The sequence below is a fragment of the Lissotriton vulgaris genome, chromosome 12 (genome assembly GCF_964263255.1).
Source record: "Lissotriton vulgaris chromosome 12, aLisVul1.2, whole genome shotgun sequence".
In the NCBI taxonomy this organism is placed as follows: Eukaryota; Metazoa; Chordata; class Amphibia; order Caudata; family Salamandridae; genus Lissotriton; species Lissotriton vulgaris.
The window spans coordinates 107,935,463-107,950,159 of record NC_141700.1 but is presented as its reverse complement, the minus strand read 5'-3'; the positions used below and the strand labels follow the sequence as shown (position 1 = coordinate 107,950,159).

The 14,697-nt window shown below is 46.9% G+C and overlaps 1 protein-coding gene across 2 annotated transcripts in view; it reads left to right on the top strand.

Annotated features, from left to right (window-relative positions):
• The window catches only part of ASH1L (ASH1 like histone lysine methyltransferase), an 820,515-nt gene that overhangs the window by 521,069 nt on the left and 284,749 nt on the right, over window positions 1–14,697 (top strand). For both annotated transcript variants that reach the window (XM_086947410.1, XM_086947409.1), the window contains exons 14-15: window positions 13,459–13,553; window positions 13,741–13,898. In XM_086947410.1, the coding sequence (XP_086803536.1) occupies window positions 13,459–13,553; window positions 13,741–13,898 (253 nt within the window). The remainder of the gene's footprint in view (window positions 1–13,458; window positions 13,554–13,740; window positions 13,899–14,697) is intronic.

Genomic DNA, 14,697 nt, shown 5'->3' with positions numbered 1-14,697 from the left:
TCCTTCCTGGCCCCACACTGATCACACTCCTGCCAGGTTAGCCCCGCCCTTTCGTATGTGTCTGGTCTGTTTCTGCACTCTCATGTTATTCAATGTTTCACCACACTCGCTGAATGTCTTGAGGGAGGCCAAAGATTGTTGACATTGTCATCCAATCCCTTTTCATGCGAGCCTGTAGGAATAACCGCACAGGCAGGGGTTCCAGCCCACAACAGCCCTCTCATCAGAACCTTCAAATCGCCTGCAGTCCTCTGGGAACCCACCCCCACAACAAATAGATCGTAGGCGTCCTCCCCCTGTGCGCCCGTGAGACCCCCGGCCATCTGCAGCCCTTTCTCTCTACTCTAGTACTCCTCTTCGCACGCACTCACTACCCTCTCCCCTCCTCCGAAATCCGCTGCCAACTTCTACTCCACACAGTCTAATCTATTCCTTCCACCCCCTGCTCCCTTTCTTGGCACCGACATCCACTGCGGGGTACCTCCCTTCGTCCACACTATCACAGAATGTACTTCTCTTGAAGGGCACCTCTTGACGCCTCTTGAACTCCGATGCCCAAAAAAGAAAAAAACATGTTTTTTTAAACAATCCCAAAAGTTTGGTCTGCCCTATTTTTACTGTGTCCCTCACTGACTTTCACATTAAGTCCCCGCCACATGTTATCCTTCCTGGACCCACACTGATCACACTCCTGCCAGGTTAGCCCCGCCCTTTCGTATGTGTCTGGTCTGTTTCTGCACTCTCATGTTATACAATGTTTCACCACACTCGCTGAATGTCTTGAGGGAGGCCAAAGATTGTTGACATTGTCATCCAACCCCTTTTCATGCGAGCCTGTAGGAATAACCGCACAGGCCGGTGTTCCAGCCCACAACAGCCCTCTCATCAGAACCTGCAAATCGCCTGCAGTCCTCTGGGAACCCACCCCCACAACAAATAAATCAAAGGCGTCCTCCCCTGTGCACCCGTGAGACCCCCCGGCCATCTGCAGGGCAGCCCCGCTCAGATAAAGGCACAGCATGCAGAGTCACAGCAGCCAGTCAGCCTGTCTGAGACCCGGGGCCCTCCGTCTCCCTGTCTGCAGAGAGCTGCAGGCAGACGGGCCCTTTCACTCAGTCATCTGCTGGGACGCGCCGAGCAGCGCCTCGAAGGCCTGGTTTGTGAAATTAGCGCATTGTGACAACACATCGCCAGTCGTGCTTTGCGCTGCTCGAGCTTGGCCTTGTGGTCTGGCGAGGGGCCAATTCCTCCCTCAGTTAGGAGTGGGCACAATCTTCTAGGAAGCTTTAAGACAGTTTCTATACATTGCGTGCCGCCTATACAAGGGAAGCTATCTCTCCAGCCTCATCATTCAGATGATTTAAGGGACAGTGTAAGACTGACCACAGTCAAACTACCTCCCCTGCGAGACTGCTGCTGTTCCCCACCCCGGATTACACACCATGGGCCATTCTCACCATACTCCATTCGCACTATACTCCATTCTCACCATCCTCCATTCTCGCCATACTCCATTCTCGCCATACTCCAATCTCGCCATACTCCAGCTCCTATAAAATCAGGCCAGGGTGAAATTCTGATCACACCACTGAAGTTAGCCAAATTCCCATTACTTGATTTGGTCTACTTTTTTAAGTAACGCAGCACCTCATATGGATAGATTGAAACCCTTAGGATGGTATTACTTGACATATTTGTCCACAGGCTCGTTTGCTTAAAAAATATCCCCTTAGATACTGTTAAGCAGAATGTTGCAATGTAGTCCGGGCCATTACTACAGTTTCTGTGTTAAATATTAAGGGACACCACCACATCACTCAGGGACACCATCACACCACTCAACAACACAACCACACCACTCAGGGACATCACCACACCACTCAGGGACACCACCACAACACTCAGGGACACCACTACATCACTCAGGGACACCACCACATCACTCAGGGACACCACCACATCATCAGTCAGGGACACCACCACACTACTCAGGGACACCACCACACTACTCAGGGACACCACCACATCACTCAGGGACACCACCACACCACTCAGGGATACCAACACAGCACTCAGGGACACCACCGCAGCCCTTAGGGACACCAACACAGCACTCAGGGAGACCACCACATCACTAATGTACACCACAAAATCAATCAAGGACACCACCACATCACTCAGGGACACCACCACACCACTCAGGGACACCACCACACCACTCAGGGACACCACCACATCACTCTGGGACACCACCACATCACTCATGGACACCACCACATCACTCTGGGACACCACCACATCACTCTGGGACACCACCACATCACTCTGGGACACCACCACATCACTCTGGGACTCCACCACATCACTCTAATACACCACCACATCACTCAGCACCATAACAGCATCACTCAGCACCACAACAGCACTGTCCTTGCTGGCTAACAACAAGCATTCCCATAGCCAATAGGACTCGCATTAGGAAAGTGTAAGCTATTGGCTTTGTAAATAACAATGCTATTAATTTATATATTTTCAATGCCAACACATATTAAAAAAATAATCGTCATTTACAATACCAATAGCTCACACTTTCCTAATGCGAGACCTATTGGCAACGCCAGTGCTTGTTTTTTAAAGGTCATCAATTTTTGCACTTTCGTAAGGCACTTAAAACTTCTTTCATGGCCAGATGAATTGGAAATCATGCACTTGTTGCGGCCTAAGTAAAAATGGTGTTGTAACTTGTAGGATTGGTAATTTTTTTAACATTACCTGAGCATTGGAACTTATATATATATATATATATATATATATATATATATATATATATATATATATATATATATATATATATATATATATATATATATATATATATATATATATATATATATATATGTGTGTGTGTGTGTATATATGGAAATCTTAACACATCCGTTTATTCAGCTGGCTTAGGAAATCATATTTTAGATGAGTTGATATGTTCTGTGCATAATGTGTAATGATTTATTAGGTCCATGTCTTTTCATGCACTTTAATGTATTCTTATGTTACTTTTATGGTTGTGAAACTGAATAAAGTTTGCTGAGTGACTGACTGATTACTTTGCATTTGTTTTAAACAAGAGAAGGTGGAAATCTAATGTTTCCTTCACACATACATTCTGTCTTGCTTTAGCTGGATATTTTGTTACTCATCATTTTTAAAAATGATTCAGGAACTTGCCCCTCGGCAGGATTAGTCTTCAGTTTTTATGCATTTATTATTTTACCATTGATAGGAAACTGGTGTTACAGAAAATTAACTTTTTCTTCTGTATTGTTTTTCTAAGATATGTGCTATTGTTTTAAAGAATTATGCTTTTATTCTTGTATTGTCTTATGAATATGTTTCGTCCACTTCTGGCTGAGGTTAAATGGATGTGAAGCATTTTGTTAACTGCGTGGGGCATTAAGTGGTTAGTTGGCCTTGTCCTATGTTGATTCTGTTTTTTACGTTTACTGCACTCTGATAAAATTAAAGTGATGAAATTTAAGGTGTGAAAAGTCTTGTTATCCTGTTCCATATAGCTATCAGCTGTCTGGGAGTCTTTGTACATTCATAATACAATACCCAACTGATCTCCTAAGTTCCTAAAATAATATCAATGGATGCAGTTTGTTAATGGGTCCTCTCTTGCTGTGAAGTCCTGTAAAGATACCAAACTCCACTGGCCCTTATGTTGAAATGGTTTGATTGCAACCTATTTGTCAGTGGTGGAGACACCTGGAAGACTGGGGGTACCAAGTGTTCTCAAAGAGTTTATTCCTAACTGGGAATTGGAAATTGTGGTTGCGGTCCACCCTTGAGCTAAAACTTCCAAATCACTAGAACTAATAATTAGTGGGAGCGTGGTTCGTGGGATTCCAGAGTCCAGGTGACCAGTTGCAACAAGCAAGGAATGGTTCTGACTCACCACAGGTGAAAGCAGGACATTGTCTCTGAAGTCCATGATCCAGACAGACAGTGCTCTAGATTTGCTTTGGTGCCTCTGGCAGACTGAGCTGTATCATGCGTCACATGTATACCTATACGTAGTTAGCTCTAGTGTATCATTATAATAGCAGCTCCGATCCGCATATATGTGGTATTACTACTATGAATGATCCTGCCATCCTTGGACCATTCACTACAGTGCTTGCTCCTGACTTACTTTGAAGGTCGTAAATTCTGTATCTGAAAGAAACACGTATTGATAGATTACTTACCTTAGAATTACCCCTAGACGTCAGACTAGATCCGGAAAGTTTTTTGTCAGCAGTACCCCTCCGCGTCGGTAGGCGTCATCGTGTGGCTCCGCGTGTGTTGTTGGCGCCGTGATGATGTCATCGGAGCTACTTAGACGCGCCCACGTGCGCTGACGTCAGTTCTTTCTTTTTCCTCGCCAGCAAGCACAGATCCGGGAAGAGCAAGTACCCCCAGTCACTTTTTGACTGACTTTTTCGAGGCCTTTTTCGAGTCGATCGACTCCTGGTGTCGTAGGGATGCCCGGTTTCAAGAACTGTGGGGACTGTCATCGCATGATGTTGGTGACGGTCCCCCACCGTGTGTGTCTCAACTGCCTGGGGCGCGACCACGACCCCAAGTCGTGCCCCGACTGCCAGGCCATGGCCCTGAATACTTTGCAGGAGCGGGCCAGAAAGTTGCTTGAAGCCAGGCAGTCGGCTCTGCACTGCTCAAGGTCCCGGTCCCGTGGGAGGTCGAGGAACCAGTCGCTGAGCCGTCATCACCACTCGTCTGGATCTAAGTCTTCGCACTCGGGGTCAAGTAAGTCGAAGCATTCCAAGAAGAAGTCGAAGAAGCATCGTCGCTCTTGGACTTCCCCTCGCCTGTCGTGCAACACGACTGAGGGTGCGGGCGGTGCCACCCCTGCGGCTTCGGCAGAGCCTGCGACGTCGCCCCCAGTCTACCCCCCCCCCGGGTGTGGTGGCGATGTCTGCTCAGGTGCAAGAATTTCTTGCTGCCATGGCCCGTCTCTTTGGGCCGTCTGGCCCCGCCAGTGTGCCTTCGGGCCCGCGGGCCAGACAGGGGGTCCTGTCTTACCATCTCCGGCGGCTCCGGCCCTGGTGTCGCCGCTGACTCCAGTCCCGGCGCCGCAGGTCTCCCAGGGGTCCGGGATCGGACCCCTATCGACAGCGGTTGATCTCGTGACACCTCCACCGGCGCCAGTTCCCCCGGCACGGCTTCCGACGTCACCTCCTCCTCGGGACGACGTTGTCCCCAGTTTCAGCCCGGACACGGTGCCGGATCGGCGTCGCTCGTGGCAAACATACGATGCAGCTAATCCAGATCCAAACATATTCAACTCTTTAAAAACCTATCCATTGTGTTTTTTTCCATCCATCATTTCACTCACTGGAGAAAGAGAGCCAATTCGCAGTCAACAGGGGATGTTCCACCTCCTGACAAAGAATCAAAGCTTCTAAATGCCTCAGGGAAGCGCACACTATCACAAGCTGCCAACATATGGAGGATTGCTAACACTCAAACTCTGTTAGCAAGATATGACAGAGCTCATTATGATAAGCTAGAGTCTCTCATGCAGCACCTGCCAGAATATAAGACTAGAGCTGCTGATTTAATACAAGAGGGCAAGGTTATAACTAATACCTCCATAAGATGTGCACTAGACACTGCAGATACAGCATCTAAAGCGGTAAACACAGGAGCACTGTTGCATAGGCATGCATGGCTAAGAATCTCAGGATTCAAACCAGAGGTACAAGCCAGTATACTAAACCAGCCGTTTGACCAACGGCATCTTTTCGGTCCAAAGGTAGACCGTGCGTTGGAAAAAATGAAAAAAGACACGGATACTGCAAAATCAATGGGCGCTTTACAAACACAAGTCCATAGACCTTCCTTTCGTCGCTCCTCCTATAGGGGTGTATCAAAAGGCTTCCAAGCTGACAATACCTCCTATACTTACAAGCCAACCAACCAAACCTCACCCAGTAAGGGATACTATAGAGGAGGGTATAGAGGAAATCATAATAAGGGCAGAGGCAGAGGCAACAACAATCGCAATGCCTCTACTCCCAAACAGTGACTTCCCTTCCATCCCCCCAGACCATTCCACTCCGGTCGGGGGAAGATAACAGTTCCTACCTGTCTGGAACTCCATCACAACAAACAGGTGGGTGAGACAAATAATTCAGTCAGGTTATTGCCTGGAGCTCACTTCCACTCCCCCAACAATACCACCCAGACAACTTCCTATGTCACAAGAGCACCTCTTATAACTAAGGCAAGAGGTACAATCACTACTGCAAAAGAATGCGATAGAACTAGTACCAAGGGAACACCAAAACACAGGGGTTTACTCCCTTAATTTTCTAAGACCCAAAAAGGACTGGTCTCTCTGACCAATTCCGGATCCAAGACCCCTAAACCAGTACATACATTCAGACCATTTTCATATGGTCACATTACAACAAGTTTTACCGCTACTAGAAAAAGGGGACTTCCTTGCTACATTAGACCTCAAGGATGCCTACTTCCACATTCCCATCCATCAGTCTCACCGAAAGTATCTAAGATTCCTGCTAGAAGGTCGGCACTACCAATTCAAGGTGCTCCCCTTCGGAGTGACAACAGCACCTCGAGTATTCACAAAGTGTCTAGCGGTAGTAGCAGCACACTTAAGAAGGGACAACATTCATGTATTCCCGTATCTAGACGACTAGCTAATAAAATCCAAGTCAAATAACCAATTTGTACAGCACACGCATCAAACAGTCTACCTGCTGCACAAACTGGAGTTTACAGTAAATCAAAACAAGTCACATCTACAACCGTCCCTATCTCACCAATACCTAGGGGCCACAATAGATTCCGCCAAGTCAGTAGCGTTCCCCAACTTAATAAGAATACAGGCTATGCAGAATCTAATACAAAAATTCCAAGCACAACACTCACTACAAGCTCGAGTGTTCATGCAGCTAATAGGAATGATGGCATCTTGCATTTTCATAGTGCCATACTCAAGACTACAAATGCGCCCCATACAAGAATGCTTGGCAGGTCAGTGGAATCAGGCTCAACAAGACATAACAGATCTGGTGGTGGTAGACGACCTGACGCATCGCTCTCTGCAATGGAGGAACAACAAAAACCTTTACAAGGGCCGGCCTTTTATAGAGCCAGTTCCACAAATAATACTGACCACAGACGCATCCCTCACTGGATGGGGAGCGCACTTACAAAATCACACAGTACAAGGAATATGGACAATAAAACAAAGAGTACCTCACATAAATTATCTGGAGTTACTAGCAATCTTTCAAGCTCTAAAATCGTTTCAACATTACATATCAAACAAGGCTGTATTAGTCCGGACGGATAATATGAAAGCAATGTATTACATTCAGAAGTAAGGAGGAACATACTCCCTACAGCTCTCGCGGCGGGCGCAGAGCATTTGGAGATGGGCCATTCCTCAAAACATTTTCCTGTTAGCAGAGCATCTAACAGGAGTTCACAATCAATTGGCAGATCTGTTAAGTCGTCAGAGACAACAGATACACGAGTGGGAGCTTCATCCTAAAGTTCTTCAACCATTCTTTCAAATGTGGGGACAACCAGAGATAGATCTGTTTGCCACACAAAACAACTCCAAATGCCTAAGCTTCGCCGCCAGGTACCCACACCCATTATCCAAAGGCAATGCGGTATGGATGAACTGGTCAAACAAATTTGCGTACGCTTACCCACCTCTCCCACTAATTCCATTAGTGGTACGCAAATTAAGACAACATTCTCTCACATTGATTCTAATAGCACCAACGTGGGCGAGACAACCATGCAACACAACGCTACTGCAGCTCTCTGTAGTACCACACCACAAACGAAAACTCTCCCCACATCTACTAACACAGAACCTTGGAGAGATTATACATCTAGACCTAATGCAGCTCAATCTAGCGATTTGGCTCCTGAGGTCCTAGAGTTTGGATATCTAAATGTACCTACTGAGTGCATGGATGTCAATAAAGAGGCAAGACGTCCTACCACTAAGGCATGTTATGCAGCAAAATGGAAAAGATTTGCTGTATATTGTTCAAACAACAATGTGAACCCCTTGGATGTTTCAATACTAAACATCATATGCGATCTATTACATCTCCAAAGATCTAATTTAGCATACTCCTCAATTAGACTGCATCTACAGCGGCATATCTCCAAAACAGACATTTGTCACTGTTTAGAGTACATGCAATCAAAGCGTTTATGGAAGGACTTAAACGAATAATTCCTCCTAGAATACCGCCTTCTCCAGTATGGAATTTAAATGTTGTTCTCACAAGAATTATGGGTCCACCATTTGAACCATTGCATAAATGTGAGTTACAGCTTCTTACATGGAAAGTTGCCTTTTTAGAAGCAGTTACATCACTACGAAGAGTGAGTGAGATACAGGCATTAACAATTCAAGAACCATTTATTATTATTATTAAAAAATTTTATAGAGCGCGTAGTCACCCTGAGGTATCCCAGCCTGAAGATCCCTACTTCTGTGGGTCCGGGGGCAAGGAGGAGGGGGGGAGGGGAGGGGAGGGGAGGACAGGTTCAGGGGTAGATAGTTAAGTTAGGGTCACAGGTGAGTTTTCAGCCGTTTCCTGAAACGTAAGTAGTTGGGTTCTGTTCTCAGGTCTCGGGGGAGAGCATTCCAAAGGCGTGCGGTGTGGACCGAGAAACGTCTTCCACCCGTGCGAGCTTTCTTGAATCTGGGGAGGATGATTAGAGACTCCTTGTCCGATCGGAGGGATCTTGGGGCTTTGTATGGTCTAATACATTTTCTCAGAATCGGGGGGCCTTGATTCTGCAGTAGTTTATGCGCCAGGCATAGGGCTTTGAATATCAAGTTTATACAACTTCATCATAATAAATTGGTTCTCAAAACAAATCCAAAGTTTCTGCCAAAGGTCATTTCACCATTCCATCTCAACCAATCCATTGAGTTGCCAGTATTTTTTCCACAGCCAAAAACGGTTGCAGAAAGAGCTCTACACACACTAGATGTAAAAAGAGATAGGACAAAACCTTTTTGTAAAACTAAACAACTGTTTGTGTCATTTTCACCTCCACATAAGGGCAATCTGATTTCAAAATCAGGTATTGCCAGGTGGATTGTTAAGTGTATTCAAATTTGTTACCAAAAAGCAAAACGCACTTTAACCATTCCTCCTAGGGCTCATTCTACCCTTAAGATAGGAGCATCTATGGCATACTTAGGGAACATACCATTAGATGATATCTGTAAAGCAGCTACATGGTCTACTACACACACATTTACAAAACACTAGTGTGTAGATGTGCAGGCAAAGCAACAAGCAAGTGTGGGCTCTATTAAAGACATTATTTCAAACTACTGCAACAGATATGGGTGACCGCCGCTAAGGGAGAAACTGCTGTTCAATCTATGCAAAAGTGTGTGGTCTGCAGCCCATATGCCTCGAACAGAAAATGCTACTTACCAGTATGCATCTGTTCTTGGCATGTAGGGCTGCAGAAACACACACGCCCACCCACCTCCCCGGCTACCTATATCTGTTCCAGTATTATCTCTTATTTAGATACACAATGCGTGGTCATCCTTTTCTGTAATGATACAACTCCATCATTTGCCCAAATGACGAAAACAATCTGAGGATGGAGTCGATGCCCATGCGCACTATGGTCTAAGGGAGGAGTCACCCAGCAGACAAAGACTCTTCCAAGACAACAACAAAGTGTAATCATCCGGGCCCACCACCAGATGGTGATCTAATGCAAAAGTGTGTGGTTCTGCAGCCCTACATGCCAAGAACAGATGCATACTGGTAAGTAGCATTTTCCTTTTTTTTTTACTTTCGCTTTATTTTGATTAACTAGATTCTCCCGTAGCAGCAAGGGTGTTATTGTGCATTTCTTCCTTTTGACAGGATGCCCGAGGCAGGAGGAGGCCACCACATGCTTTAAAGCCCAGACAGACTCATTGTCATTCTGTACGTGGCAATCGGCTGCATACAGAATGACAATGTGCGGGGTGGGGCTGCTCTTTTGCTCCAGGAGGAGTGCGAGGCTGCCCCGTCAGGGAGTTGAGCCTACTGGCAGGGGAACAGTGCTGTTCCCCAAAGGCCAAAATTATGGACAACAACGGACGTGAGGTCCCAATTACGGACGGTCCGTGAAATTTACGGACGGCTGGTCACCCTACTCCCACCTCCAGACGACTGCCGACCTCCTGCATTTGCTGGGGTTCTCCATCAACTTGCTGAAGTCCCATCTGATTCTCTTGCAGAAGCTCCTTTTCATCGGAGCGGTTATAGACTCGGCGCGGTTTCGGGTTTATCCTCCCGAACAGCGAGTCAGGCTATGATTCCGATCTTTCAGCCTCTGTCCCGGGTTTCGGTCAGCATGACCCTTCGGCTGCTGGACTTGATGGCCTCCTGCATCCTGCTTGTGGATCATTCCAGATGGCATATGCAGGCTCTGCAGTGGGACCTGAAGTTCCAGTGGGCACAACATCAGGGCAACCTGTCCGATCACGTCCAGATCTCGGAGGGCACTGCACAGCAATTGTAGTCGTGGCTCACAAATCGCGATTGGGTCAATGGTAGATCCCTCACCCTTCCCCAATTGGAGCAGACAGTTGTGACGGACGCGTCCTTTCTGGGATGGGGCGGCCATATGGGGGAGGCGGAGATCAGAGGCCTCTGGTCTCCGGCGGAGTCCCAGCTCCACATCAACCTGTTGGAGCTTCTGGCGATCCGACTGGCACTGACGGCATTCCTTCCGTCTGTCCGGGGAAGTGTAATGCAGGTGTTCACGGACAACACCACCGCCATGTGGTACTGCAACAAACAGGGCGGGGTGGGGTCGTGGACCCTATGCCAAGAGGCTCTGCGTCTCTTGGCTTGGCTGGAACATCAGGGCATGTCCCTGGTGGCTCAACACCTGGCAGGTTCTCTGAACGCCAGGGCGGACAAACTCAGCCACGATGCATGTTGGATCACGAATGGCGTCTGAACTCGGACGTGGGCAAGGTCTCTTTCAGTAGTGGGGAGAGCCTTCGTTAGATCTGTTCGCCACCGAAGAGAACGCGCAATGTCATCAGTTCTGCGTGTAGGAGTTTCCAAGGCGGCACTGGCTTTTCGTTGCATGTGGGATTGCGGTCTGTTGTACGCCTTTCCACCTATACCACTTCTGCCCAGAGTGCTGAAGAAGATCAGGGGTGCCCGGGCCCAAGTTATTCTTGTGGCTCCGGACTGGGCTCGAAGAGTATGGTATCCGGAGCTACTCAGTATGAGCATCGATCCTCCAATTTGTTTGCCTCTTCGGGAGGGTCTTCTTTCGCAGCAACAGGGGACGGTCCTCCACCCAAACCTGTCCATCCTCCACCTCCTTGCGTGGAGATTGAGTGGCGGCAGTTGACGTCTTTCGACCTGCCTCCTTAAGTCTGCAATGTTATCTTGGCAGCCAGGCGTCCCTCCACAAAAACGGTATACGCCTGTAGGTGGAATAAGTTTGTGGCATGGTACACTGCAAAGGCTGTGGATCCCCTTTCTGCTCCTCTTTCATAGGTCCTTCTTTTTCTTCTTTCTTTGGTCCAGCAGGGCTCTGCTCTGGGCTCTATCAAGGGCTATCTCTCGGCCATTTCCGCCTTCCTGAGGCTCCCAGATCAGCCTTCCCTTTTCAAGTCCCCTGTGGTAAATAGATTCATGAAGGGCATCACGCACATGTTTCATACTGTTCCGTTCATGGTGCCTCAGTGGGACTTAAATCTAGTTCTTACCCTTCTGATGTGTGCTCCCTTTGAGCCCCTTCATAATTGCCCTCTTCATCTTCTAGCTCTAAAGACTGCTTTCCTGGTTGCCATCACCTCTGCCAGAAGAGTGAGTGAGCTCCAGGCTCTTTATTCCAAACCTCCTTTTCTTTCTGTCCATCTGGAGAAAGTTGTTCTGAGAACTAGTCCTTCCTTTTTGCCAAAGGTTGTCACTGCCTTTCACATCAGGCAGACTATCACTTTGCCCACCTTCCTTCCGCCTCCGCATCCTTCTAAAGAGGAAGAGAGGCTCCATCGTCTGGACCCATAACGTGCGCTCTCTTTCTACCTGAGCCGCACACAACAGTTCCGGGTGGATGACCAACTCTTTTTTGGCTACTTGGGCGCTAAGAAAGGTCGGGCGGTGCACAAACTGACCCTTTCTTGATGGGTCGTGCTTTGCATAAAGGCTTGTTATTCCTTGGCTAAAAAAGAGACTCCCTTAGGGCTGCACGCCCATTCTACCAGGGAGACAGCAGCCACTACTGCTCTGGGACGCATCGTTCCCTTGCAGGACATCTGTCAGGCAGCTACGTGGGCCTTGCTGCATACGTTTACCAGGCACTACTACCTGGACAACCAAGTCCGGTGAGACGGCTTCTTTGTCTGTTCTGTTCTCCAGGACTTTCTGGTGTGATCTTGGTTCGCAGACCCACCACTGGGGTTGGTATAGCTGGGGTATCTATTCTAAGGTAAGGAATCTATCACTACGTGTTTCTTTCAGATGCACAAGTTACTTACCTTCGGTAACGATATATCTGTAAGAAACATTAGTAGTGATAGATTCCTTACCGCCTGGCCCATCCTCCTCGTTCTGCGAACTGATTTCTAGGGTTAAGGTCATCCCTTTCAAGGCCCTAGTATCATGGCACCAGTGGTCAGTATCTTGCATAGCTCTGCGTTCCTGGCGCGGAAAGTCGTGTACAGAACTGATGTCAGCGGGCGCGTCCAAGTAGCTCCGCCGACAACATCATACTGCCAACGACGCACGCGGAGCCGCACGACGACGCCTACCAACGTGCTGGGGTACTGCTGACGAAAAACTTTCCAGATCCAGTCTGACTCCTGGGGGTAATTCTAAGGTAAGGAATCTAGCACTACTAATGTTTCTTACACTTTTGGCCTTCGCTTCCACTATGCCAGCTTCTTGGTCTTAGTAAGTGGTGTGCTCCAGCAGGCAAGACGGAGTCCCTTCTATGCTTCCTCTGCTAGCTGTGGAGCATCACGCGAATATCAGCACGGACTGGCTATCTCTTCTGCTACATTGCAAGGCTCTTTGTAAGGGATTTCTTGGGAAGATGGTTGGATTACGGTGTTACACATGGCCCTTCTTTTTCAACTAAATGTGAAAGAGATCAGCAAATAAACGTGATTTTGATCTACCCCTGGCACTGCCAATGTGATATATAAGGAAAATGTTTGAGCACCTGAAATTGGGGGTACCACACAGTGAGTGTGTTTCTACGACTTCACGGTCTATCCGTGTGTGTTCATGAACTTTGCATACCTTGTATTAATGGTAATTTCAAGTCTAAAAACTATAAAAAAGGAAGTTTATTAACTTTATTAAGTCTACATCTGTTTACTCTCACATATAATTATCTGTTTAACAGAGGGGGCACTTGCCAGAAGAGCCCAGTGAAAGTATCAGCACCCCAACCCGGCTGAGCCCACAGTTGCAGATAAAGCCGATGTCCAACAGGGAAAGGTAAAGGAGGCATGATATAGTTGCTCAATATATTTGAATGCCTGTTCCTTTTCTTGACGTTGTGCACTTGGACAATTAGAGAGAGTTCCAGTGTTCTTTGCAGTTTATTGGTTCCCCATCAGCAGGGCTTTCATGTATACTTCTTTCACATGCATTCCAAAATCTTCTGTTCTTTTATTGGGTTTAGAAATTTTGTTCTGAAACATCATGTTTTTCTGGTGAGAAATTGGGAGAAGATCCGACAAAAACAGGAAGAAGTTAAGCATGCAGAAGACAACATTCACTCCGTGACATTATACAGCCGCTGGAATGGGATGTGTCGCGATGATGGCAATATTAAATCTGGTAATTCTAGATGATGCATTCATTATTCCACGCACTGATCATTCTCGTATCATGTTCTCTATCATTGCTGTTGGATTGGAATTATTTTGAGGATTGTTGATCAGAAGTTTTGTAGCATGTGATATCACTTCTCATTCCATAAATCATTAATTCTGTAAGGTTGCGGAAACTATTCATGCTTGCTTACAGTGTTCTTTTTACAGCCCGATGTGATTGCTGGTACTTTGCCTTGCTTAAAAAGTATTCATTTGTCAAGCTCTGACCTAAACATGCCCTAGACCCCTGCTTTATCCGCTCGTACGATTACCACATTTAAGTCTCTTTTCTCCTCTTAAAAGACGTTGGACTCTTATTACCTAGCTGATGAATCCCTGTGCTCATCCAACTTTCAGACAGTTGCATACCTTTACAATGTCCATCATAGGAATATCAGATTTACAATCACTATTTCTCCTTCACTGAAACACACAGATTATACTTGGATTAATTAAATCCTCCGAAGCCCATGGTGTGATGTTCATGTGATTCTTTTGTGAGTCTCTCTCTGTATGAGTTCTCAAAAATGAATTGCTTTGGTGGTGGTGTGTGGTGTCTTCAGTTTGTATGCCATGACCATTTAAGGACTTGTCGAGAGGGTGCAGCATATTGAAAAGTAGTGTTAATCTCTTTTTGCAGCAGCTTTTTTTCTTCAGAAAATGTCTTGCTGGTGTAGGATCATTGTATGATTCACCTTTGCAACCCTGTGAGAGTCCGTTACCTAAAGGGACTCTTGGCTTTCCAATTTAGAGTATCATGTAAC